Genomic DNA, 27,970 nt, shown 5'->3' with positions numbered 1-27,970 from the left:
GCCTGGGAGGTAGATAGTGTGTTAAGATGGCGGACAGTCGGCGTTATTTACCAAATCTTTTAAGATGATTAAGCCGAAGAATATCTAAACTAACATTAGCAAGAAAACCTATCTTTGTCCCGTATTTTTCCATATCGTTCCTTGAAGATATGGGCTCCACTCACCGGGAAGGATCGGGAGATTTCATCTCAATTTCCATGCCATGGAATACTGGCCATAGAAATGATGACAACAGCAAGGGACGCCGACATACTTCACTGTACAGGGTAAGCGAATGACAGTGTGTGGCACCTGTGTGGTCGATTGTAGGTATTTTGTTCTTTCAAGTAGAGTTAAGAGCGTTCCATGTTGTGAAACAAAGACCACGAACTATTAAACAAGTGTAACTGGACCGGAAAACGCTTTAGGGCAGCGCACCTGAATGAATAAAGGTTAAAGCGTGTGCATAAATTTGCAATGAGATACAATTGAATGATCTTAGTTACTATCTACTGTACTATTAAGACTATCCTATGTACAGATTTAATGGCAGTTGAGGTTCGCCTTTGCGTAAACCGACTCGAAATTTGTTTACATTTTGGATATTAGCTGTTTACATCGCCAAACTAATTTATATTTTGTTTTGCGTATTTACTGCAGAAATGGCGAGCCATGTCTTCTTTTCAAAGATCGCTCATTTTTCTGCTGTGTGTTCTTGGTTGTGTAACTTTTTTGTGGTGGCGTAAAGGACTGATGGCGCACAACTTGGCCATTGACAATGTGGATGAAACTGTAGATCATCAAGGTCACACGATTTCTGAGGAACATTCTCCCAAGTTTAACAGAGTTAATAAACAGGAAATTATTGAAAATAATTTAAAAGAACTGGAAGAACTTCGGAAGCAACATGCCCTGGCAATAAAGAAAGGGCCCCCAAAGTTGAAAAATAGGGATAAACCAATTGAGGACAATAAAGACAATAACAATAACCTTAATTCAAAGGAAGAAACAAATCTGGGGGAGATTCATGGTGATACAGGTGTACATAATGAGGATAAGCTACCAGGTGACGTTGGAGCAGATACTGCTGGTGATGGTGAAGCAAATCCTGCAGAAAATAATGAGAATTTTGCTCTGAACATTAATGGAGTTAACATACTGCCATTAGATAAACAAAATCAACGTCAAAAGAAAGTTGTAGAAGCATTCAGACATGCATGGGATGGTTATAGAAAATATGCTTGGGGTCATGATGAATTACGTCCCATTTCCAGATCACACAGCGAGTGGTTTGGTATAGGGCTGACAATTATTGATTCACTGGATACCATGTTGTTAATGAACCTGCGTGAAGAATTTCAACAGGCTCGTGAATGGGTTGCTAGCAGCTTGACCTTTGAGAAAAATGTTGATGTGAATTTGTTTGAGACAACAATCCGTGTACTTGGAGGACTCTTGAGTGCTTATCATTTGTCTCGAGATGACCTGTTTTTGAAGAAAGCAGTAAGTACTAGTTAAAAGAAAATATTTTTTTACAGGATTTGCAGATAAGTTATGCTGACTAGTGAGGCGTGAGTAGTCCAGTGGTCAGTGCGCTGGACTCTAGGTCAGATGGCCCGGGTTCAAGTCCTGGCTGGGGCTTGACGTTGTGTCCTTAAGCAAGACGCTTCACTCACATTGCTTCGTCTTCTCGGATAGAACGTAAAGCAGGAGGTCCCGTCTCCTGCACCTATCAATTAGTTAATTTCGGCAAGGGACGTTAAAGAACCCACATCACGAGACTACTGTGATGTGGTCTGGCCTGTTTACTGGGAAGGGGGGGAGGGGGCATCTGTAAAAATTTCTCCTTTATTAATTGTAAACTGCCGCCGGCAGTCTGGAAAAGTCCCCCGCACAGTGTTGTAAAGTGCATTAGAGCATTTACATGGAAATGCGCTATAGAAATTGATCTATATTATTATTATATTATTATTACTAGTGCTAAACTTGCCAATACCTGACCTTTATTTGAACTATCACATATTCGTTTGTGAAAATTTTCAGCCATTTGCTTCACCTTAGTTAAGCCACTTCTATTCTTGTTCTTCATGTGAAATCATCAAAATTAAAAAAATAAGCCATTATCAATCCTTTTGAAATTTTGCTAAATAATTATATCTTATTAACCAAGCGCGAGGGCCGTACTGGAGAATATAGGCCAGAGGTCTTGACAGGACGGACCGAGGGCCAATATTCTTCCAGTACGTCCTTAGCAAGCTTGGTTAATAAGAGATTTATTATACGACTGAAGTTCAAAGGGACACAAGTGCGGTATCATTCAGGACCATTCAGGACAGTGCCTGGTCCAATACTGAGAGAATATTGACCGGCAATGGAGCATTTTGATCGGTTAATTTTAGTTATTGGCCTTCTGACTGCCCGAGTCATGTAATAAAGTGAGTTATTAGACAGTGCTTTCGATAAGACTTGGCACCCGCCAGAGCTCCGGTGAGTATTCTGTTGTGAGTTGCCGGGTATATTTTACCATGCTCAAGTCACGGTCACCACGCTTAAGTCACACTCAAGTCACTCTCCAGTGGGTGTTGTACTGATGTAGCCACCTATTTCAAATCTTATTGAAAGCACTGATTAAAGCAGTTGAAGACTTATCTTTTTACAAATTTTTGGTTTGAAAGGGTTTTTTGTCTTGAGATAAAGCAAGGTTGAATTTTGAAGCTTTTGCATGACACAATAATGATTGAAATGGCAGCCAAGAAAGCTGTCATGTAAGTTAAAAAAGTGATTTATGCCCTGAGATTTAGCAATTTGAACAGTCCTTGTAGGAGAATAATTACTCAAATAGAGCCCTCAGAAGATGAATGCAGGCTTTGTAATTAAAGCAAAACTCAAAGACATATGTTTTTGTTAGCTTCCGGCCGCCATATTTGTGTCCATCAGAGGGACACAAAATGGCATTTCCATATAAAGTCTTATAGATTCGTGTAAAACATTTATTTGAATATCTCCCTCCTGCAACATCACACAGACCTGAATCTTTGCAAGACTGTTTGAATATTCATATTCTTTTATCTCTTTGATTCTTAACTTTATTTGTTGAAAGGTTTTGACTATGGCATGACAGTCTGGAAATTTCTTGTCATGTAATTTATATCGTTTCTGTTGCCGAGGAGGAACACAGTGTTTTTCCTCTTCTTACACACCACATTTTTGATAACTGAACTCAAACTTGACCATTCCCACTACTTTATTAACCCTTCTGTTACTGTTTGTATATTTTCTTTTTTTTTTTTTGCTCATCAATAAACATGTATTAGTTTACCACATATGACTTGCTAACATCATTGTATTTAGTCAGTGTAGCTTTAGAAACTGCTGATGGTACTTGAAAATTTTTGTTCCTTTTATCCTTTGCGACAGATTGATTTGGGAGATCGCCTCCTGCCAGCTTTTCACACGCGATCAAACATTCCATATTCTGATGTGAATCTACTGACTCATACAGCTCACCCTCCTCGCTGGGGTCCAGATAGTTCAGTGTCTGAGGTCACTACCATACAGCTGGAGTTCCGAGATCTCGCTTATATCACAGGGGATGCAAAATACAAGGTATCTGGAATATTGTTGGGAATGTGACAGTTTCAAAGGAAATACTGCCACAGTATTGATCGTGTTCAACATAATGCTTTGAAAGTATTGTTTGTTACAAGTTATTTTTCGGTGAGTTGTTATGTAAATTATGTATGTATGACTGCAATATAAGTGATGTAGTGTAAGTTTTATATCATAGGCAATGTAAGAATTATATTATAATAAATATTTTGGATAAAATGTGTAATATTGTTTTGTATAAGTTTGCCAGAATTGTATTCTTAATTAAAAAAGGAAAAATTCTTCTTCTTCACATTATAAAACATTATTAGTAGCCTTTAACTGTAAGTGAAGTTAACTTTTTTACATAAACAGTGGGCACAACAAATTGGAATTAGGAAAAGAATGTTCATTTTGAAACTGCTGTCTTTTCATAGACAGAACCTTTATTTATTCCTTATGTAAAAGTATTTACTGGTAAATATTTAGATATGTTATTTAAGGTCTTTGTGGATTGATTCCTTATATTTTTTTTTAGAATTGGAATTTTGTAAAGATTTGTCTTTTTTTTTTTGGTAGGAAAGGTGTGCTCTTAAAGTTTACAAATGTAGCTTTATTTCTCTTTTTTTATTCCTTTTTTTTTTTCAGAGTGCAGTAGATACAGTAATGAGTCATGTTCATGCCCTTCCCAAGCGGGCAGGCCTAGTACCAATCTTTGTGAATGCAGATACAGGCAAGTTTCGGCCTGGTGCAACAATTACCTTGGGTGCTCGGGGGGATAGCTACTATGAGTATCTTCTAAAGCAGTGGCTACAGAGTGGGAAAACTGAGAATTGGTAAGAGAATTCATGTACACTGAGTGAGTCATACACTCTGTTTAGCTGGTTATGATGGTCTTGTTTCTTTCATGTTTGTGTTTGTCTGTTTGCTCATTTTTGTTGTTGTTTTGGGGTTTTTTGGTTCAAATTCAAAAGCCTTGGGTACCTCAGCCTTTCACACCGTAACAGTTCCTCTAGACTGTGCCGTGCTCTGAGTTAGTGGGAATGAATAAAAGAGCAGTTATACAAAAACTGCAGGGTCAGGTGTGAGAAAAAATGAGGAGAGCAAATCTTTCAAGATATTGCTTTATTTTTTTAGTATTTATCTTAGGTGGATAGGGAGGCAGAAATCAAATTCCCTGTGGTAATCAAGTTTGAGGTCTGTACTGTGCGTTGTGGACTAATACTTTTTTGTTACAATTTATGGCCCCTAAGTGCAAAGCACAAGGACCATAAATTGTCTCTCTAAAAGGGGAAGAATTCAATTCAGACAAAATTTCGAATTTAGCAAACTGCACAGTGAAATATGGCTGATAAATTGATCAATCTTAGTACCCATGCCAACTAAGAGATAAAATAAATTTATTGAAAATTCCTTTTCTGCATGATTTCTTGATACATCATGTAATTCTCATTATGTAGTTTGCAAGGAAACATGTAGCCATCTGAAAAGCAAATGACTGAATTAGGTCTTCTAATACTTCATAGACAGATCTCTAGCTTAGAGCTGAAAGTGGATGTAGAGATTAGCAAGAATTGCCCAACAGTGCACTACATTATCTTGTCTGGGTACCTACTTTTTCAATAAAGAAGGTTGGGTCAGTAGTTTATGATTTCTTTTTCTTGCCAGGCTTCGAGATGATTTTGTCGAGTCTATGGATGGAGTCATGTCTCTTTTGAGGAGAGAATCTGAACCAAGCAAGTTAGTGTACATTGGTGAACTTCTGCATGGCTCAACATTCAGCCCTAAGATGGTATGTACAGTATATGAAATAAGAGAAGAATTACAACAACAATGATATTAAAAATGATAACAATTAAATAATAATGGTAATGATTATAATTGTAACAGTGATAATTGTAATGACAGTAATGATGATGATTAACTGAAATTTAACAATGATGCTTCCATAAGGTGGCTCTCTATGTACTGTTAGATGGTTCATTTGGAATTCAGAGAATTATTTTTTGTGGAAGAAAGAAAACCAGGGAAAAGAACCAATAACAACCTGAACACATGTGGTGTTGGAGGGAGGCAAGCACTCTCACTTTGGCAGCATTCCTGATCACCAGTTGTAAATGGTGTACTTTGTTTGCTAATCTTTAAAAAAGTGTATACCTCCTAAATTAATTCACAACCATACTAGAGGCCTTCCCTGGTGTCAGGCAAATGTTTTACACATCTCTCTAATGAATGTTGATTTTAATTATTATTGTTAATATCGTACTTTAATCTGGTAGTCTTGAGATTCAAGTGTTTACTTTTGTCTAAGAATATAATTATTTGTGAAGTGGAATCTATTAATATTTTCCCTGTGTTCCTTAATATGCATATTCCTAATTTCTTTACTTGCAGGATCATTTAGTGTGTTTTCTGCCAGGAACATTAATGTTGGCTGTTCAGAATGGCCTGGACAAGAAATACGAACAATTTGCTAAGGATCTGTTGGAGACATGTGTTCAGATGTACAAACGTATGCCTACTGGATTAAGTGCTGAACTGGTCTACTTTAACCAGGGGTCTTCAAAACACGAAGATATTCAAGTCAGGGTAAGTTTGTCAACCATGTATTGCTGTTGGGAGCGCGGATACAACACCAGTCACTCTTAAATCTCGGTTTAGCTTCTTTTTAATACTCATAATTTAAATCACTCTTTATGTCTTGATGTCTTGTCAACTCCGAGTACGAAAGCTTAGAAAGTTCCTATGACCACACCCTTTCCGAAGGCACTAACGCGATACGATTGACGTCATCAGGTACTACTGTATGGTTGTTTGGAATATTACATGTAACGCCACCTTAAAGTCACGCACTTGATATTGACTGTCACGCACTTAATTTTTCTTACACACTCTGGTTTGAATGGCTGTGTCTAGAATAGGTCCAAATGCTTACGATACATCCTGCTGGGCAGACCTTGGGATTTTACGTGTAGAACGAAGCATTTATTTTTTTTTAGCTATCCTCGTTCGTATCTGATGCAAAGTAATCATATGGACCATTCATAAGCAAAACCAGTTAGAATTAAATGTAAAATAAGCATGGAAGACAAAAATAACTGAAACACGAGTACAAAACGGGGATTGCTTTTACTGGAAGTATCCACGGTCAATCATTTAGCAAAGAAGAGCAAAAACAAAGAAATCCCATATTTGACAGTTATTTTAAAAGTTCTCTGTTAGCATTAAAATTTCTCAATAATAAACACTGGAAGAAAACATCAAAAGCGCCACCCGTGAAAAAATGTTGTGATTGTTATAATTATTATAAGAAAGCACCTCGCTAAATGTTCTCGGAAAATTCTTGGCTTTAACATGAGGAAGAATCTAACTATGAAATCCTTTTTCTCGGCGGAAGAAGAAATTCGTAGAGACGGTGATTGGGGTTTGATCTTTTTCCACGTAGCAGTCAAAAATGGATTTACACTGAGGTGAAAACGTAAAAGGCTTTGGTTGAAAAAGTAAAGGTTCCTTTATCTAAGTTCATAATGCCATTCTCAAAGTGCTGGAACCTTATGGGAGCATCACTTTAAAGTACGTTTTTAACCTTTTTCAGCCATTAGATGCCCACTGTTTGCTACGACCAGAAACTGTAGAATCATTATTTATTCTTTACCGTCTTACGAAAGACAAGAAATACCAGGAGTATGGCTGGTCCATATTTCAAGCCATTGAGCGACATGCCAAGATAAGCACTGGAGGATATTCGTCGCTAAACAGTGTCAAAGACACAAATTTGGGATTCAGAGACAAAATGGAAAGCTTCTTCCTCGGAGAGACACTTAAGTATTTATTCTTATTATTTAGCGATGTGGACATGGTGCCACTTGATAACTTTGTATTTAATACAGAAGCCCACATATTCCCAATAAGGAAATCCTAACCGACGGAACATTAGGTAGGTTGCCGTCGAGGTAATAATGGTCACTTCATTTTTCAGGTGAGTCACGCGTAAAGCGCGCAGCCGAGCTATATTAAATCGGAAACTGGATGTGAGAATAGCGAAAAAATCACGCCGCGCGAAAGCTGAAATGGGTTACGTATAAGGGCTACGCGGATAATGTGGAGGGAATAACATATCGGGTTTTCCGTACGTACGTGTTCCACGGACCAAGGAGAAATGACAGGGTACGGGTTTCCTTGACATCTAGGGTGTTGTGGTAGTTCTTATTGCTGAGGAGACTGCTTTTTTTTATATAACTATCCCAGCTGTTTTTTATCTCCCGTCTCTTTATGTAAGGTCAAGTGTGGGTAATCGCGCTCCACGAGTTTCCGCTCTCTTCCCTGAGAAATCCGACAACGCCCTACCCTCCTATAGTGAAATCGGTGGTTTAGTATAGTTAAACTTTGATACCTGTGTAAAGTTCATGGCGAAGAGCCATTGCACGAAGCAGTCCTTCTGTAAATTGGCACAATTCGTTGCGTAGACTTAAATATCTTTCCTTATACGGTGATACAACGGTGAATAACTTCGACAAACACTTAATTTAAAACAGAAATCGGATGAAGGGGATCAAAACAAACGCTTTCTGAAGTTATTTCGTGCAGTGACTAAGCAAGTTGTTGTGATTCGTCTTCGGATTGCGGATGAGACTTAAAGTTAACTATCAGCACGCAGTTTGGAGTGGTTTTCATTGAATGTCGAAATGCCAAAACCCTATTTATCGCGATGGCCAATCAGAACGAACGTTTGCGATATCATTAGCCTATGGGAACTCAAAGGAAAGACTGAATACTGCTAAGAGGGCGGGAAAACGCGGCGACCAATTTGATTCAGATTAGCCATGGGAATGGCGCCAATTTTCTCGACCAAACACAGAGCGAGGCAACGCAAAAACAGGGTGATCCTGGCTTAGTTTCGACACTCAAAAGGAAACTTCTCAATAAGGAGCAACGTATTGCGGTGGGGATTAAAAGCTGACGTTTTAAATGGTAAACGCTATTCAAATAAAGGATTACAAGGTAAGAGTAAAGCTGTAAACGACCGGTTTTATCAATTGGATAACGTGGCTAACTTATCTTTACCAACTTCGTGTTGATAACTTACTGAATGCAGCCCTATAAAGAACCAAGAGAAAATACCAAGACATATTCCTCAATTTCTCCGCAGTATGATGTGAGAATTCCACAGGAAATAACTTTTTATAGTAACTTAATGATGTTTGAAAATACTGTTTATTTAATGTTGAGCATGTTGTAGCTTGTGCAATGGAAGAGGTCTGTTGTGTTAATCCCTATTAAATACGTGAGAAATATACAAAGTTTTATTTGTTTTGCTGTCACTTTGTCGTCGTTGAGTCTGAAAGGCAAAGATCTTTGATTGCAGTTGTTGAGCAGCTTAGAGTTTCTCGCTCACTGCAATTAATGGATGGACATGTGTCCGTTCCCTGTGGCAATCCCTAGTTGTTTTCACTACCTCCAGTTATGAAGGAGTAAAAGTAGAGCGCCCTTTTTAGGCATGTTATTCGTGTTTGTCTGTTTCCGTCAGCTACAGCAGGCACGGCATGAACTCGGTCCCCAGTCGGTGAAACACCATAGTGATTAGTTGTCTTGGCAACAAAACTGGCACCATGTTCACGTGGACTCTTTGATGTAGACCGTGGTGTGGTGGTTTTTTTTTGGACATGCGCTACGTTGCTTTTTCAGTGCACGATGAAGAAACCTTAAAATAAAGAAAAGCATCGTTAGTAATCTTCATTAGTATTGAGAGAGTCTTCTTAGAATTTACAGTCAAACTAAGTGAAGCCTCAGGATTACATTAATGATTTGATTTTTTGAATATTGAACCCGCTAATCGTTTCAGGAGCGCAATAACTAATTGAATATTTGAACATGGAACCCGCTTACCGTTTGAAGAATGCATTCATGGATTGATTATTTGAATATTGAACCCGATAGCCGTATTCGTTTTGAAAAGGCGCGGATCGTTGTTCAAATCAGAAGTCCATTTCTGATCGGATCATGCGAACACGTGATGATCGACCGGAAGTATTTCAACATGGCGGGAAAGGTGAGTTCGAGTGTTGTGTAGAACTTCTTGTAAATGTTGTAAATGGAATGCTATCGAGAGCTCTTTTCGCCTATTTACATCTTAACGAACTTGTAGAAATTCTTGTGTGTATTCATGGTCGAAAAAAATAGTTTACGGGCGAAGCCATCACAAGACTTTTTTTTATTTCGTTAATATTTGCGATCGACTGTTTTCGCAGTGTTTGTACACTGAAGTTTGTTCATTTTCAGGATTCCTCGTCAAATAGAACAATCTTATTGGACTTCAGAAATGGACTTCTAATTTGAACAATGATCTGCGCCTTTTCAAAACGGATACGGCTATCGGGTTCAATCTTCAAATAATCAATCCATTATTGCATTCGCGAAACGGCTAGCGGGTTCAATAATCAAATAATCAATTCATTATTGCATTCTTGAAATGACTGGCGGGTTCATTTTACAAATGATCATTTCATTAATGTAATCTTAAGGGGTACGCTTCACTTAGTTTGACTGTAACAAAATTCCTATCCGTTTTCTAGCCTCTCTTCGTACTGAATTGATATTTTGGAGTCCTCTTTAAGCTGGAGGTAACTCCGAGATACAAGAAAAGGACTCAAACTGAACTGTTGACAGATAAATCACGGAAACGGTTGAGATTTCCCTTTCTTTCGTTCTTTTTTCCATTTCTTTCGTCCTAAGTGAGGAATATTATTCATCATTACAACCGGTAGACAAAATAGCTTGCCCTAAGTCGTTCCTGCCAAGGTAGTTGCATAACTCAATTGACTCCAAGTGCGGCACTAAAAAGTTAAATACTAATGCCAGTTTTACTAAGTTAGTGCCTCAGTCACAGAGATAAAGTAAATTGACTGCCTCACTAACATACTGATCGATTTACAAGAAAATCTTTACCGATTCGATTTTCTTTGACTCCTTTTTTTTGGAGAAGAAAATAAAAGCAAATGAATAAACTAAGATACCTCAAGTTTTTGTCATGAGGCTAGTGTGATGCCTGTTGTGCAGCGTCTTATTAAGGTGAGTTAACGTTTAAAAGCTCGCTGGGGATCGTCCATTTGAATGGCCATGTTCTATTTGGAGTTAGAGTGGACGGAGGGGAGTAGGGGCGGAGGAAGGCGAGAAGTCACCCCCACCCTTTCCCTCTTCCGTTTGACCGTCGCTCACCTCCTTAGTAAAAATTTCTTTCTCTACCCAGCCCTCCGCAGTCGTGAGAATCGAAGATGGCGGCTGTAATTTTTCGCCGAGAAAATACTGAACATTCGTAGGCCAAACTTACACGGCCTGCTCAACAGGTTAGCAGGCCAAGTGTGCTGCGCTTGCACATATGTTCTACACAACCAAGCGTCAATCGGTGTAGAGAGAGCAAGTTGGTAATCTAGGCAGACGCACAGTGCCTGCATCGAGATCATGTTGTCCTGAAAGAACAAGTGAAAGATATTTTATTACACTCTGTTATGACTGAAATAAAAGCGTTATCTGCGGCAAAATGGGTACCAAATAGATTAAAATCTGTTTATAGTATGTTGATCAGAACTTAATATGGTACTGTTGATCCGAATGAATGGTCAATCTACCTCCTGAACCTATGTTTAAAAAGGGCAAACTCCCACGGAGACCTTTCAGGTGGGGCTGTTGTAGTCGCTGAAAAATACAAAAGAGAATTAATCAACGCCATTGAATTGTGTGGTTTGAATGTATAACTTCAATTTAGCTGTTGTAAATCTGTACATCAAATTCAGGAGTTTTAAATCCGTCCATTAACTTTAGGGGTTCTAAATCAGTACTTTAGATTCAGAGGTTGTAAATGCGAAACTTAAATTCGGAGATTTAAATCTGTACCTTAAATCCAGGGGTCTTACATTAAGCGGGTCTGTGCCCAGATCTATCGTTAATCCGCACCCTTAGATTTGTTTCTTAATTATCGCCATGTAAAAATGAAGATTTATATATATGGGTGGGGGGGGGGGGAGGGGTTGTTAAATTGCACGCTAGTTTTTCGTAATGACGAGTCTGTGTTCAGATGCTGATACTGATCTGGCCGTTCTTGGCCTTCCTCTGGAACTGCAAGAAATTAACGTAGTGTCAGTAGAGCCCCAATAAATGGGCACATTATCACTTTTCTGTTGAACAAACAAGCACATCTCTTGGCTATCATCAAGCATGTAGTGATTAAAGTAAATTCGTGGCGACCTTCGATCACAAAGTTCTCATCAGTTATTTTATTAAACTAATAGAGAAGTTTGGTCTAATGAACCAAAAAGATTTTCTTACCGGCATTTGTTGTTGAAATGACCCGAGGGCCTCACTTGAGGCTGCCGAAACGGCTGAGGAGATCCGCCGTCCCAGAGATCCTCTGGCGGCCATAAACTCCACAGCGCTTCCCACGATTCTCCCGCAGTAAGTTGATGGAATTTTTTACTGCTACTGGGCGAGACTGATCATGAGCCCGCAACCCAAACCTTTACAAATCGCTCACTAGCGATATGTTACAATGATTGATTTACAAACTTGTGCGATGAATGTAAATAAATTATTTTGCGATGTGTAAATCGCACATTTGCGATTTTGAACTTCACCATTTGCAATTTACACATCATAAATTGCAATTCAAAAGTTAAATACTGGCGATTTATTAATAGCACGTTTGCGATTCATAAATCGAGTTTGTGATTTAGAGAAAACATACCCGCACGTCGGCGATTACATCTCAAGTGCGATTTATGTCATGCAAAGTTCCGTCGCATGCGGCTTATACATCTTACCAAAACGTTACTTGCGATTTATAAATCGTAACGACGCGATATATTCCGATTTACAAATCACGGATGGCAGGTCACCTGAGCTGCGATTTATAAATCAAAACGACTTGTCATTTGCCATTTATAAATCGCAAAGCCAATCTACCTGCAATTTATAAAAGCTCGGGTTCGTCAAACAAACACAATTTTCCATTTATGTTTGTCAAAAGATGTTAACTCGAAGATTCATAAATTTCAAGTCAAGAAATGACGCTGTCTAGTAAATAACAAAGATTTTCGTAAAAAACGGCCGAATCATGTTTTACACTTGGCGCCGCGGGGCCCGATATAGCCTCTCCCTAGCGAGCTAGTCAATCGGTAAAAAGAAACTCCTCAGTAGGTAAGATACATTCTAGGTTTGAAGCCAGAAACAGCAAAGGAGCTCAGTGCAAGAAAGGAGCTTAGTCTAATTACCTGGTTTAATTGTTGTTGTTGGAGTTGTTGTGGTGACTGAAAAGAAGAATGAATTCATAAAACCAAGAAGCTGCAGAGATGTCAACTTGGAGATTCCGTAGTTGGAAGCAGAAAAAAGCACATTATAAGAAAAGAGTGAAATCTAGTTACCTGGTTGAGTAGTTGTTGGAGGAGCTGTTGAGGTCGCTGAAAGAAGAAAGAATTCATTAAACCAGAATTAATGGGAAGCTACAGATATGTCAACTCAGAGATTTCCAAGTCGGAAGCAGAAAAGGAGCACTGTGGAAAGGAAGAGCTTACTCTCGCTACCTCTTTCAGTTGTTGTTGGAGAAGCTGTTGTGGTGACTGAAAAGAAGAAAGTGTTCATAAAACCAGAATTAAAGAGAAGCTGCAGAGACGTCAACTCGGAGATTTCGAAGTCGGAAGCAGAAAGGGAGTACAGTGCAAGAAAACAGCTTAGTTTAGTTACATGGTTGAGTTGTCGAAGGAGCTGTTATGGTCGCTGATGGAAGAAAGAATTCATAAAACCAGAATTAAAGGGAAGCAGGAAAAAGCACTGTGCAAAGGAAGAGCTAACTCTAGGTACCTCTTTCAGCTGTTGATCGAAGAGCTGTGAAATTTACTGAAAAGAAGAACGAATTCATAAAACCAGAATTAAATGGAAGCAGCAAAAAAGCTCCGTGCAAAGGAAGAGCCAACAATACTTACCTCTTTCATTTTTTGATGGAGGAGCTGTTGTGGTGACTGAAAAGAAGAAAAAATTTATAAAACCAGAATTAAAGGGAAGCAAGAAAAAATTAACCTGCAAAGGGAGAGCCAACTCTGCTTACCTCTTTCAGTTGTTGATGGAGGAGCTGTTGTGGTAACTGAAAAGAAGAAAGAATTAAAAAACCAGAATTAAATGGAAGCCGCAAAAAAGCTCAGTGCAAAGGAAGAGCCAACTCTACTTACCTCTTTCAGTTGTTGATGGAGGAGCTGTTGTGGTAACTGAAAAGAAGAAAGAATTCAAAAAACCAGAATTAAACTGAAGCCGCAAAAAAGCTCAGTGCAAAGGAAGAGCCAACTCTACTTACCTCTTTCAGTTGTTGATGGAGGAGCTGTTGTGGTAACTGAAAAGAAGAAAGAATTCAAAAAACCAGAATTAAACTGAAGCCGCAAAAAAGCTCAGTGCAAAGGAAGAGCCAACTCTACTTACCTCTTTCAGTTGTTGGTGGAGGAGCTGTTGTGGTAACTGAAAAGAAGAGAGAATTAAAAAACCAGAATTAAATGGAAGCCGCAAAAAAGCTCTGTGCAAAGGAAGAGCCAACTCTGCTTACCTCTTTCAGTTGTTGATGGAGGAGCTGTTGTGGTAACTGAAAAGAAGAAAGAATTCAAAAAACCAGAATTAAATTGAAGCCGCAGAAAAGCTCAGTGCAAAGGAAGAGCCAACTCTACTTACCTCTTTCAGTTGTTGATGGAGGAGCTGTTGTGGTAACTGAAAAGAAGAAATAATTCATAAAACCAGAATTAAATTGAAGCTGCAAAAAAGCTCAGTGCAAAGGAAGAGCCAACTCTACTTACCTCTTTCAGTTGTTGATGGAGGAGCTGTTGTGGTAACTGAAAAGAAAGAATTCAAAAAACCAGAATTAAAGGGAAGCTGCAGCGATGTCAACTCGGAGATTCATTATTACTGCTGCGTTTTAATTTGGTTTGATTTCTTAACTTGATCAATCATATAAACATAATATACTTGATTCTCGATTTAATTAATTCTTCATTAAATTTTAATTCTTACTACCTATTCATATCAGCATATATTTTTGTACATGATTGATATTTTACATGTTATATAAAGAAGTGTCCCCAACTAGCTTCTTTAGCTAAATACCCTGACACATTAATAAAGTGTATGTATGTATTTATGTATGTACCAGAGTTAAGGGGACGGTGCAAAGGTGTTTACGCGGAGATTTATAAATTGCAAGTCTAGAAATGTTGCTATCTAGTGAACAACAAAAAAATTATTGAAACAAATGGCTAACAATTTTTTTTTGTACTTAGTGCCCCATACATTCTTCCCCTAGCGAGGTAATTGCGTGGTGAAAAAGATGCCTCTCAATTAATAAAGTTCATCCTAATTAAGTAATTAAACTGATTGAGTTTTTTTGTGGGGAACTATTGTGGTTTTTAAAAAGAAAAAAGAATTAAAAAGAAAACAAGATTTAAACGGAAGTTGCAAAGTTGGTAACTTGGAGATTTATAGATTGCAAGTCATGATAAATGTTGCTATCTACTTAACAACAAAACATTTAGAGAAACAAATGGCTAACCAATTCTCTCTTATACTTAGCGCCCCATACATTCTCATTCCTAGCGAACTAATTACGTGGTAAAAACGATACTTCTCAGTTATTAGTGAGGTACATTTCGATAAAGTAATTAACCCAGTAAAGTTGCTGTTGGAGGAGATGCCTTTGTGGTGGCTAAAAGGAAAAAAGGGTTCATAAAACTAGAGCTAAACGGAAGCTGCCAAGGTGTTAAATTGGAGATTTGTATATTGCAAATCTTGAAAATTTTCTAAAGGCTGATAGTTTCGAAAGAAACTGTTTGGGGCTGCGTCGGTGGGAGTAACGAAATAATTTGGATATATTAACAAAGTTGAAATGGTAAATTGGCCACCGTAATGATTACAAAAGCTGACGTTTCGAGCGTTGGCCCTTCGTCGGAGCCAAAATTTTCTGTCTAGTTAACAACAGAACATTTACAGAAATAAAAGGGTCACCAGTTTTTTCATATTAAAGGTCCCATATATTCTCTCCCAAGCGCGCTGATTGCGTGGTGAAAAAAGATGTCTCTCAATTGGTGAAGTGCCTTGTAATTAAGTTTGAGGTCGGAAGCACCAAAGAAGTACAGTGCGAGGAAGGAGGTAAGTCAAGTTACCTGCTTGCATTGTTATGCGACTGACAAGAGGAAAGAATTTATAAAACCAGAGTTCAATAGGAGTATAAAAAATGTTGACGAAGATTTATAGATTGCAAGTCTAGAAATGTTACTATCTATTAAACGACTAAAATTTCAGTGAACAGCGAAATAATGACGCCCAATTTAATGTCTCCTAAGCGAGTTAATGAAGCGGTAAAAAGGAGCTTCTCGATTTGTAAAATGCAATACAATTAAGTTTGAAGCCGGAACCAGTGAACAACCACATTGCAATGGAGGAGCCTACCCAAGTTACCTAGTTGAGTGGTTGTTGGAGGAACTGTTGTGGTGACTGAAAAGAAGAAAGAATTCATAATTTTTGACGCTTAATAATATGGTGCTAATAGTCAGAGAAATGTCTAATTCAGTGTCTATAGTAATCCGGGATTGCACTGGTTTCACTTCTCTTCGCATTTTGATAAGCTCCCGTTAACTCGCGCAGGCATCTCAGTCAATCAGATGGAAAACAAAGAGCCCGTGGTGGCTTGGTTTCGTTCTATACCGCGCGAGTTCTTGTCGGCTTCTTGGGATACATGCGTTTGTTTGATTGGCCGTTTCGGCAGGTTTGGGAGGGGGTTTTGAGAGCATCAATCAGAAAGCGCTCTATGGCCTCACATGATAGGAGCTCAACTGGACATGTACCGTTGTTGCAAGAGCCTAGTTGAAACGCTTGACCAGTACAGAATGCCCCACCATTGGATGGAGGAGGGTTATCGCAGTCACGCGTTCTCCACGTTCTTCCTGGACCACATGTTCTACTGCAAGGAGCCCAAGAACCCCAATTGGACCAATAGCCATCAACTATCAAGAAAAACCCTAGCTTAGACTCACATTTTACCCTAGCTTGGAAAGATGATAAATTTTGAGAGCTGAAGATGTTAAGTCGGAGATTCATAAATTTCAAGTCAAGAAATGACGCTGTTTGGTAAATAACAAAAGTTTTCGTTAAAAAACGGCCGAATCATATTTTACACGTGGCACCGGGCCCGCTATAGCCTCTCCTTAGCGAGCTAATCAAGCGATAAAAATAAACTTCTCAGTAGGCAAAGTACAGAGTTAACGAGGAGCTGCAGAGATGAAAGGGTAAAATATGGAGGTAGCTGCAGAGATGATAAGTTTCACAGTTGAGGCAGTAAAGAAGTACAGTGTGAGAATGGAGCTTAGTCTAGTTGCATGAATGAGTTTTTGTTGGAAGAGCTGTCGTGGTCTCTGAGACAAGAGACAATTAATAAAAACAGAATTACAGGGAAGCTGCAGAGATGTCAACTCGGAAATTTTGAAGTCGGAAGCAAAAAAGAAGCAAAGGAAAGAGCTAAGTCAAGTTACCTGGTTGAGTTGTATATTCTTTCCCTAACGAGCTAATTGCGTGGTGAAAAAGATGCTTCTCAATTGGTTGAGTACATTCTTATTAAGTGAATAACCTGGGTGAGTTGTTGTTGAAGGTTTTGTTGTGGTTTCTGAAAAGAAGAATGAATTCATGAAATCAGAGTTTAACGGAAGCTGCAGCCAGGTGTCAACTCGGAGATTTCCAAGTCGGAAGCAGAAAAGAAATACTGTGCAAGAAAGAGTTTAATCAAGATACCTGGTTGAGCTCTCATTGGAGGAGCTGTTAAGGTCACTGAAAGAAGAGAGAATTCATAAACCCAGAGAGAGATGCAGAGATTGCAGAGATGTTAACTCGGAGTGTTACAGATTACGATTCTAAAAAAATGTTGCTACTAGTTAATAACAAAACGTTTAGTGAAACAAATGGGTCACTATTTTTTTTATATTTGGTGCTCTTATATTTTCTCTCTAGAGAGCCAATTGCGTTGTAAAAAAAATGCTTTTCAGTCGGTAAATTACGCTCTATTTATGTTTGATGTCCAATGCACCAAAGAAGCGCAGTGCGAGGGAGGAGGTAAGTCAAGTTACCTGGTTGAGTTGTTATTTGAAGAGCTTTTGCTGCGATTGAAAAGAAGAAAGAGTTCCTAAAACCAGCTTGCAAGCTTAGAAATGTTGTTCAGTCTCTAATAAACAACAAAACATTCAATGAAAATAACAGCGAATTAATGTTTTACACTGACTTGGCGACCTATTTAATGTCTCCTAAGCGAGTTAATCAAGAGGTAAAAAAGGTACTTCTCGACTGGAAAATACAGTCTGATTAATCACCAGAGAAATGTTCAATTCAGTGTCGAAAGTGATTCAAGTCTGCATTGGTTTCGCCTCTCTTCGCATTTTGACAAGCACCCGTGAACTCAAGTAGCCATGTCAGCCAATCAGATTGAAAACAGAGCCAGTGGTAACCCGATTACCCTCTTTTTCCCCAGCTTCAGATGATTGACTCGTTTTTTACTTTGAGTTGTTATTGGCTCCTTGGGATATATGCTTATGCTTGATTGACCGTTTCCATACATAACTTTGGAGGTGGTTTTGCTTGAAAGGATCAATCAAAAAGCGCTCTGAGACCTCATCACGTGATAGAAGCTTGCCTATCGCCAATTATTCGAACACTCTATCTGCTTTGTTCTCAGGGTAACAGTTTGTCTAATAAATTAAAGTAACATCTCTTGCCATCTCTCGTTCCATTTTTCACCAGAGATTAGTCCAGTTCCAGATTACTTACCAGCACAACTTGAAGGACAAAATGCAGTAACGTTAGCAGACCCGATGCAATCAAGACCACCAAACTCAGGTGCGGGATTAGTACAAGTCCTCGTGCGATACCTGAGATTACCCCCACAAGGAGCGCACTGGGTCCAAGCTGTCCACTCGCTCCATCCGCCATTGATGGGATCTACATCAGTACGAAAGAAAAGAGATACGTCAGACCCAAATACGTGAAGAAAACTTTGGAAAGGATCAGAGAACGATGGTGAAAGGGATAACCTAAGTAAAATTACTTGGCTGAGGTGATGTTGGAGGAACTGTTGTGGTGACTGAAAAGAACAGAGAGTTCATAAAACCAGAATTGGACGGAAGCTGAAAAAATGTTAACCAGGCGATTTAAAAATCACGATCTAATAAGCAACAAAACATGTATTGAGAAACTAAGTATCGAAATGATGTTTTTACACTTGGCACCCTATTCAACCTTTCTTTTGTGAAAAAAAGCTGATAGTTTCTAAAGAAACTGTTTGGGGCTGCGTCGTCAGTGGGGGTAACGAAATAATTTAAATATGTCAACAAAGTTGAAGTGGTAAATTGGCCACCGTTACGATTATAAAAGCTGATGTTTCGCGCGTTAGCCCTTCGTCGGAGCGAATAGAGGAAATGTGGGTTGTATGTGCTTTTAAAGGCAGAAAATGGAGCTACGTGATTAGTGGGAACATGGCAACGAGAAAAACAAGAATAAATTAGTGGAATGAAAAGCATTCGTTGATACCCGTGGGATTTAGACTGCCGGTTTGAAGATGAGCTTTTGTTCAAGAGTTTTACGGCTTTCCGTGCTACTTAAGTGTAAGGAAAGACCGCAGATTGCCATATGTTGCTTTGAATGATTAGGTAAATTAAAATGTCTAGCGACTGGTTTCGATGTGTCCTTGTCATTCCTCTCTACGTCGCGAAGGTGTTCTTGGAATCGGTCACCTAGTCTTCTGCCTGTTTCGCCGATGTAAATCTTTTTGCAATAAGTGCAAGTCATGCAATAGATTACATAGGCCGAGGTGCACGTGAAGTGATCGGTGATCTTAATGGATCGCTTGGGTCCCGATATTTTCTCAGTGTTGTGAATGAAAGGACACGTTTTGCATCGTGCACGAGCGCATTTAAAAGTGCCTGGTTGGTCATTAGTCTGAAAAGAACTTTTGACCAAAAAATTGCCCATGTTTTTGTCGCGTTTGAATGAAATGAGCGGAGGCTGCGAAAAGATAGTGCTTGTCTCTGGATCGTTTTGAAGTAATTTAAAGTTTTAAGAATGATGGATTTAACTGAGTGGTTGTGAGGGTGAAACGTGAGAGTGAATGGAATGCGGTCGGAATCTTCCTTTTGTGACGTTTGTAGTGCTGAATGTCGATCAATAAGTTGGGCGCGGTGGTAACCCGCTTGAACGATAGAATCAGGGTAACCACGTTTATCGAAAAACTGGCACATTGACTCTGATTTGTGGTGGAAATAAGAGTCATCACTACATAAACGACGAAGTCTTAGAGACTGAGAAAATATCTTTCTTTTGTGAGCCAATTTAGCGGTAAAATAGTTGCTTCTCAGTTGTGTTAAGTGCATTCTAGATAAAAGTGAAGCTGGAAGCGGTGAAGAAGCACAGTGTGAGGGAGGAGATCAGTCTATTTACCTGGTTGAGTTGTTGGAGGATCGTTTGTGGTGACTGAAAACGGGAGGCAAAATTTATAAAATCATATTGAAACCTCGCTGCTTTGAGGTGCAGATGTCGAGAGAAACATGAGGTTTATTCTTGCCAAGGCTCTATTTGTTGTCTATGCTCTCGTGACAATTTTTTCTGATAGAGTAGTATCTCTTTCTCAGAGGATTAGTCCAGTTCATGACTACTACTTACTAGCATAACTTAAAGGATAAAGTTCAGTCATGTTATTAGACCCGTTACAATCGAGACCATCAAATGCAGGTGTAGGATTTGTACAAGTCCTAGTGCGAAACCTGAGACTACCCCCATAAGTAGAACACTGAGTCCAGGCCGTCCACTCACTATATTCGCCATTTACAGGGTCTAGGTCTAGTAATTCAGTGTGAAAGAAAGAGCTACGTCGAACCAAATTACGAGACTGAGTAAGCATTATAAAGGTACTAGTACTCTTCATTATGCAGATGGGGATTTTACTTTTGTTTTTAACAATCATTGACATTCCTCTGTTTATATAAATAGTACTGACTCAGTAGAGATTTCCAATGGATGAACCAATCGCCTTCTTGCCTTAGAAAGCATATGATAGGGTAGTGCGTTTCTATCGTAATTTTTGCAAAGGCCCTATTTGGTGTCCATGTTCTCAGGGTAAAACGGTTTTCCACTAAAGGATTAGTCCAGTTTTATGATTTTTACCTACCAGGGCAAAATATAGACCTTAAAGGACAAAGCCCAAAATCTTCGTCGATCCCGACGCAGTCCCGACCACCAAACGCAGGTGCAGGATTAGTACAAGTCCTTGTGCGACGCTTGGTATCAACACCACAAGGAGAGCATTGGGTCCAAGCAGTCCACCCGCTCCATTTGCCATTAATGGGGTCTGGGTTTGAAAGAAACAGACACGTCAAACCAAATTACGCAAAGAAAGCGTTATGTGGGTAATAGTGTTCGGCAGTTTGCTGTTGTGGGTGTTATTTTTATTGATGGCATGTACTACAAATGCTTTTATTCAACTTCTCAGAAATTTGCACCCCCTGGCAAACACTACTTAATAGCTTTTTTTTCAAATTTTACTTTGACATGCTTTCTATCCTTTTGATTTGCTTTCTGATTCTGGGTTCCTTAATAACATATCACTCTACCTTTTAGTGCTTGCACACATAACCTAAGTTCTAACATACCTCTTTAAATAACAAAGACTTGTGACTGAGTGAAAGAATGCTAACGTATTTTTAAAACTGGTTCATCTTTGATAGGGTATAATCATGCTCTACGCGGCCACCTTTAGAAACCCTCTTCCTACCCCCCCCCCCTCTCCCCGCCTCTTCCCTGGAAAGAGTGATCCTTCACGTTGGTGATTACATCACAAATGCAATTTATCTAATGAAGAGTTTCGTCACTTGAGACTTACAACTTAAGACAAAACGTTACTTTACGATTTAAAGATCAAACTTGTGCTTTAAAAATCGTACCGAGATGTCACTTGCGACTAATAATTCGCAATTTTTTTTTTGCGTTCAGTCACAAAACACAGTTCCACTACAGCGCATGCTTAGATTGAACCCCAGAGCGCCTGGTTTAAACTAATGGCTGCCTTCGTGAAAAAATTCCTTGCTTGATGTACGCGGAAGAAATTCAATGGCTATTACGCTCAATATACAAACAAAGTCACACACCGTTCGCGGTAGACCCACAATTAAACTTGGGGAACATGTAGATAAACTTTGTCAGAAGCTTAGCAAAAAAATTGGCCTACTGAAAAAGTTGTGTACTTATTTACCCATTGAGGAAAGATTACTTTTCTATAATGCCCTTATTAGGCCGGTCATGATGTATGGTAGTATAGTTTGGACCTATTGTTCTAAGGAAGATCTCATGAGAGTGTTTCGGTTGCAGAAACGTGCAGCGCGTGTAATATTAGGTACAGGTATCAGATCAAGAACTGTGGAAAATTTTAAGAAACTAAATTGGATCCCATTCTTTGATGAAGTCAAGATAAGAAAGTGCGTGTTAATCTATAAGGCACTGCATGGGGAATCCCCTACGTATATTGAAAGTACTTTAACTACAAATCACTCCCTGCATTGTAGAGAGACCAGGCATGGCCAGTATAACCTAATCTGTCCCAAGTATCGAAATACTACTGAGGCAGGAAGGTCCTTCCAAGTTAGTAGTATTAAGTTATGGAATAGTCTTCCAAATGAGCTTAGGAAACAACGTAGCATCTCCTCTCTTAGGAATGATTTGAAGAATTATTTTATAAATTCTTATAGAGACATTGATTCTTTTGAAGCTGTATTATAATCTAGTTTTATTGTATTTATAATCTTTGAATAGTTACCTTGTTCAAATAGTTAGTTCTATTTTAATCTCTATGGCTTAGAATGTATTACTTACTAACTTAGTTTTGAGGGCCACTGGTTTGTCAGCGCAAGCTGTTATGTGTCTACCCTCTTTAAATAAAGTCGATTATTATTATTATTATTATTTTGGGTCGGTCCGCGAACTTTACGAGGGTTCAATTTACGAGCGACCTTTACGAGTGAAACTTCTATCGAGAAACATCAAGCGAAACCTGCTATATCAAATGAGTTATCTCATATCATGTTTACACGTAAACACAACCGTGTATTTAGACGTGATCGAGAACCCAGTAGGGAGCAATAGGCCATTTTACAGTTGTGTACTTAGTCGCCAAGCCATTGATTCAGAGTGAGGCTGAAGGTGACCTTGTTGTGATAGAGACCTGTATCTACTTAGCATGATAACAATGTGATTTACATTTAAAAGGCAGCAAGGTTTGTATCATAACAAGGTCAACTCTAGCCTCACTCCCATTCAAAGGCTCGGCAACCAAGCACACAACTGTAAAGTGGACTTTTACAGAATACCCGGCCACCTTCGTCCACCTAGTGTGTTATGCTTTGAAGAGCGAAGCATAACACAATAAAGGCTATTCTTATTCAATGACATGTAAATGAATGGCCGGGTATTCTGCAATCTAGCCCCCAGCAGAATACCAGAAGCTACTCTGAAACGTCTCCCGAGAAAGGGCAGAAAACTGAAGGAATTTGTTTATGAGCGTATTCGTCCAAGCATACCGAAGTTCTCTTGGCTACGTCGTTATATGAAGATTAGAAGAGTTACAAAAAATGTTTGTAAGCTTATCACGAAGAGGGTAAGACTAAGTAAAGTTACACAACATGAGAAGAAGTATTTGTTGAATTGTTCTGTGAGGGTATATGAAAGGATAATTAAATTGCAGTATAGAGCAAGTCGGTATTTATCAATGTTTTCGAAGAAAGCCCGAGTTCACGCAGCTATGCGGCTAGTTTTATACCACTACCATTACCACAGCTTTGCACAAGCACTCTGTCACACGCAGAATAACAGAATAAGAATTCTTTCATACTCATGGGTCTTCTCGGGTAAAATCTCACGTAGCTGAGGAAACGTGAGAGGAATTGAAGCGACCCAGTGAATTACCCGACTTACCCGGCGTTATGCCGACGAGCAGCATTGTCTGGCGCCGTTATTTTTCTCATACAACGATTCTTTAAGAAGGGCAGGAAAACTTCGCATGTCACGGTTGTCAAACCGTGATAAATTCCCCGGCGTCGCATGCCAATTGGTTGTCGTCTGAAATATTCTTAGGTTGCTAACTAATTCGATGAATTCGAATCGAGCGATGAAACATTTAAACCAAGAAACTATGGGGGGGGGGGGGGTTGAATTGTGTCTAAAAAGATCCAACTGTTCATTTGCGGTGGCAAGATATGTTGCAAATATCGTCTGCTGATATTTGCATACTTTTTTTGGAGTTTAAGTTCAATATTTCCAAGGCCAACATGAAGCTTAAAATTATTAAACACAGGAAGAGGAACTGAATTTTCTTGATATTTGGGGCACAGTTAAAGGTCAATATTTTTAAGGCCAATAAGAAGCTTAAAAATTTTAACCACAGGAGGAAGAACGGCTTTTCTCGATATTTATGAACTTTCTAAGTCCTTTGCCCTTTGGTCTTTCTTATTTGCGAATGAATTGAAGTTCAGGTTGTTTGTAGAGATGGCATGACTTTTCAATTGAAAGAGATCCTCCTCTTAACAAAAGGAGAGGGCACCTTTTTCAGGCTGTTTAATCATTAAAAAAATCACTCTTACCCCGCTGAAAAATTGCCTTAAGGTGATTCCTTAGTATTGCACTGTGCAACCTGTTCGATTCTGTCGTCTTAAAAGGGCGAGTTAAACAGGTTCTATGGTGTTTAGCTATTGAACAAGCGCAGTGACGTAGTATTTTTTATCACATATCTTTGGTGTTCAAATCATGATTTTAAGGGAAGGGAAAAAAGATATAGCTGACAGCATGCACGAAGCTCTTCGATCACTCGAGAATGGCAATATCACTATAACCCTGAAAGCAACGACTTGAGGAACGTTTTGAGTCGATGTCGTTTGAAATTGCATGATTTTTCCACAAAATATTTGTTGCGTTGTTCCGTGTACTCGAGAATTTCCGCCTTTCAAGTTTTTTTTTTAAGGTGTTTCTTAAAAACCCTCACTTCTAACTACCGTAAGATGTACGGTGAAGCGATGAAATGGCACGCGTGATTAGTACCAACACAGACCAATATTTTTTTTATTGTAGTTCTTGAAACAGAGATTGGTGGGGAACAGTCAAGAAAAGTTTCAAACATATCGTCGATGACTTTTATTCGTGAGGAATCCACTAAAGAATCAGTGACAAATTATTTGAATAATTAATAGCTGAAGCTTTTCATATATCCTGGACGAATCCTGCTTCTCTATGCGAGAGAAATTATCACCTTCACTCAAAAGCTGACAATGGCGAAAACGGATTTTTTTAAATCGAAACATCAGTTTTTGAATGTGTTTCATATTAGCCTTTATTGCAAAAGACGAAATACTCTTCTATAACCCCTTTCCCCGATTAGAACTACCCAAATAAAGATTCACGTTCTCCAAGAAAATCCCCGCTGAAGATCAAGACATTTAGGCATGTTGATGATAAATTAAGTATATCGAGAAAACCATGTTTTCACAACAATATTTTGAGCTGGATGAGTCAGGCAAAACGGTTGTTAATTCGGTAATGATTATGATATTAACATTAATTGACCACACCACCAACAGGGCTTTTTAGGGCCGATACAAAAAAATTGAAACAAACTTTGTAAATTAACAAAGTGTTTAAAATCCCAACGGGCCAGCGGCAGAATTGTTTATATCAAAGTCCAGCCATGGAGTTGAACTCGGGGCAACCGAGAACAAAACCAGTGAGTAGCAAGGTGGTAGACTTAAGCCCGGGCCACCAGATTACAAGTCCAGCGCCCTAACCGCTCCGGCAGCCACGTTGCCCATTCTCCAAATCAATTTCTGAATCAGTGATATGATGTGTTGGTCTTAAAGGATTTGAAAGAAGTGCATGTTTACTTTGAGCATGTTAGAAACTGGAATTAAAGTAAATGGAGGTGGCAATTAATTGTGTTTTTACTTGAACCAAATATTTCTAAACGTGCGCAGTTGAACTATATCGCAATAAATATGGTGCCCAAAATGGAAGGAATTATCGATCTTTGGCCAAAGTGTTCTTCACGAAAACAAGTTATGTATGAAAACGAAATACATTGAGCTAGCCTCCCGGTTAGCTCAATGGATAGAGCGCTGGACTGTTGTCTTAAAATAAAAATGAGGAGAATATACTACCTTTCTATAACTACATCAAGAAATGGTTTAGATATTCTAGTCTTCTCGGATAGGGACGAATAAATGGAGGTCCCGTCTCCTGCAGGGTTAGGGGTAGGAGACGTTAATTTCCCACGCACGAGATTACTGTGTGATGGATGCCCCCCCTCGGGGGTGGCGTAGGTGGGTTTGCGAAAGCCGTAAGTTAGATAACTCATTGGGTTAATTACGTCACCTTCGTTAAATAAAGAATATTGTATTGTATTGCATTGTATTGTAAGTCTGTGTTCAAAATTTTTCACCCTTTCAGTTGATTTTGCTTCGAGAGAAAGCTGTAAGGGTAGATCAAAGAAGTATAGACATAGAACAGATTGAAAAGTGCTTACTTCTTTGTCCGTGGACGGTGTTCCTCCGCGTTGACGAAAACAATGAGAGAACCAAAACCAATAGCCAGCCCAAAACTGGGTGAGACATTTTTTAGTCGTTGTTAAGATTCGTCCGTTCACTTCCACGATAAATGGCTTTTCCTTCACCTTCCTGTCCTTCAAAGCCTTTATCTTTTTGATGATAATGGTGTATGCTGAATCATTTTACATCACTCTCCCTTGTTTCGCAATTATCCGTTATAGCCTCTAAAGTGCCGTGACGTCAGAGCATTTCCTTATTACTTAGAGACTTTAACAGCAAACGGGAAACGGCCACTTTTAATTGACGTTTCACGTTTGTCGTCTTCACCTCTTGTACTTAAGCGTAGGTTTCTGAGAATATCGAGAATCGATGGACAGTCCAAAATATCTGTTTTTCTTTATTTACATTCAGTCTATTAATAGAAAGTGTTTCAACACAATTCCCTCAAGGCAAAATGAAAAGTGCCTCGTTCTTTAAGCCTTGAACTAATAAATTGCACAAGCTAGAAAAACGCAGGAAGTGCGTAATATGGCAAGCGTAATACACATGGAATATATAATGTTCTTTAGGCTAGAAATCAAGAAAGGTCGCTTATGATGTAGTCCGCGTGTATAATTTATGAAGGGATCGATAAGGCACGCTTTAAGAGCGACACAGGCAACATTACGTCGTTCTTAAAGTCATAAAGCGGGGAAGCCTGTTGCAAGCTGGGTACACACGAAATTATTTCTCGCCCTTAAAGCATGTACGCATTCTCTAAGTTATGAAACGGGACAGCATACTTTGAATGCGCGAACGAACAAATTGACAAACATTCCGCATGTTCTTAAATAAGTCATGATGCGAGACTGCCCTCCACAAGCGTGAAACCCAGACAAGCGTAATATAACTAGTACTTTATCATGCTATGAAACGATTTTGCACACTACGAGCCTGCAAAGCAGACAAACTTAACACACATGCGCAACAGGCGTGCGACGCACTCAATACCCATTCTATTTTAGTCACGATGTAGCGAAATCGCTTGGTGCATGCGGCCCCGACTAATGCAGTACACATCTGATAGACTTTACTCTTTTCATCACAAGAAAAGAGCACTACCAAATAGAAGAGACTAGAATTTTCCGCTATTTTCGTTGAGTTATGTGACTTAATCCATTACAAATGTAGTTTAATTATTTGTTTTGTCATAGAGCAAATACAGATGTAAAGTGCACTATACAAGTCAGTTTGCAATTGCATGAATACTAGAATGTGAAAATACTGGAAAACTTTGTGATTTCTGGAAGCTAACTTTATTCCCGTTCGGCTTGTGAACATCGATTAGAAACACTTTCATTACAATCTACGTACTCTCGTAAATTGAAGCGAAACGCGGAATTTGTTAATTTCGCAGACGAGCTTTTGTATACTTTCTTACCCCACTCGACCTCCTCCTCCCCACCCCCCCCCAAGTACACGCATCAGACGTAGACTGTACGTAAGTTGTACACTATCTCACATCCATCTCAGTCGAAGAAAACAGCTCCGATGATTGCGAAGTTTGATCTGGTGAGCCTCTTGCGATGAATTTACCGCTGGGATCTAGTGGACGGTTAAATTATAGGCCCACTTCAAAATGACGGCTGTACTTCCTTTTCTTCTTAAGGAAACCGAGCTTGGGCTAGCCTTTATTCTAACCAAAGGGAGTTTGTCCCCTTTAATGACGAATATGCAATTTTTCAGAAATTTATTTTGATTTCTGTATTAAAGTAAAATCTTTCACGACGTAA

The 27,970-nt window shown here is 39.0% G+C and overlaps 2 protein-coding genes across 12 annotated transcripts; one reads left to right on the top strand and one right to left on the bottom strand.

Moving 5' to 3' along the window:
• Positions 1–3: 3 nt before the first annotated feature.
• LOC111332673 (endoplasmic reticulum mannosyl-oligosaccharide 1,2-alpha-mannosidase) lies at positions 4–8,878 on the top strand. Its single transcript, XM_022938086.2, has 7 exons — positions 4–266; positions 640–1,482; positions 3,397–3,585; positions 4,216–4,403; positions 5,236–5,359; positions 5,962–6,156; positions 7,163–8,878. Exons 1-7 carry the CDS (start codon positions 150–152, stop codon positions 7,487–7,489), a joined length of 1,983 nt encoding a protein of 660 aa, XP_022793821.2. The 5' UTR covers positions 4–149; the 3' UTR covers positions 7,490–8,878.
• LOC111332679 (uncharacterized) lies at positions 8,576–26,505 on the bottom strand. Of its 11 annotated transcripts, none has more exons than XM_022938097.2 (19): positions 26,177–26,504; positions 20,789–20,968; positions 18,397–18,567; positions 14,391–14,426; positions 14,269–14,304; positions 14,147–14,182; positions 14,026–14,061; positions 13,904–13,939; positions 13,782–13,817; positions 13,661–13,696; positions 13,539–13,574; positions 13,417–13,452; positions 13,300–13,332; positions 13,140–13,175; positions 12,981–13,016; positions 11,890–12,866; positions 11,193–11,259; positions 10,783–11,033; positions 8,576–9,268 (listed from the first exon to the last, which is right to left on the bottom strand). In XM_022938097.2, exons 1-16 carry the CDS (start codon positions 26,262–26,264, stop codon positions 12,823–12,825), a joined length of 912 nt encoding a protein of 303 aa, XP_022793832.2. In that variant the 5' UTR covers positions 26,265–26,504; the 3' UTR covers positions 8,576–9,268; positions 10,783–11,033; positions 11,193–11,259; positions 11,890–12,822. The 11 variants fall into 11 exon arrangements, with proteins under 11 accessions (XP_022793832.2, XP_088612898.1, XP_088612897.1 ...); XM_088756772.1 differs by lacking the exon at positions 26,177–26,504 and adding an exon at positions 23,584–23,802 and having other exon boundaries at positions 12,831–12,866; XM_088756771.1 differs by lacking the exon at positions 14,026–14,061 and having other exon boundaries at positions 12,831–12,866; positions 26,177–26,501.
• Positions 26,506–27,970: the final 1,465 nt, after the last annotated feature.

Source organism: Stylophora pistillata, chromosome 4, assembly GCF_964205215.1.
Source record: "Stylophora pistillata chromosome 4, jaStyPist1.2, whole genome shotgun sequence".
NCBI lineage: Eukaryota > Metazoa > Cnidaria > Anthozoa > Scleractinia > Pocilloporidae > Stylophora > Stylophora pistillata.
This window is presented reverse-complemented; position numbering and strand designations above follow the sequence as displayed.

Excerpts from the sequence above, each read along its gene's own strand:
- LOC111332673 (XM_022938086.2), top strand. The coding sequence starts at position 150 with ATGGGCTCCACTCACCGGGAAGGATCGGGAGATTTCATCTCAATTTCC. Across the intron at positions 1,483-3,396 it reads ACCTGTTTTTGAAGAAAGCA|ATTGATTTGGGAGATCGCCT; the intron begins GTAAGTACTAGT and ends CCTTTGCGACAG. Across the intron at positions 4,404-5,235 it reads AGTGGGAAAACTGAGAATTG|GCTTCGAGATGATTTTGTCG; the intron begins GTAAGAGAATTC and ends TTTTCTTGCCAG.
- LOC111332679 (XM_088756771.1), bottom strand. The coding sequence starts at position 26,264 with ATGTCTCACCCAGTTTTGGGCTGGCTATTGGTTTTGGTTCTCTCATTG. Across the intron at positions 18,568-20,788 it reads AAGGTCTATATTTTGCCCTG|ATCCCATCAATGGCGGATGG; the intron begins GTAGGTAAAAAT and ends GTACTGATGTAG. Across the intron at positions 12,867-12,980 it reads TCCAACAACTACTCAACCAG|TCACCACAACAACTCCAACA; the intron begins GTAACTAGATTT and ends TCTTCTTTTCAG.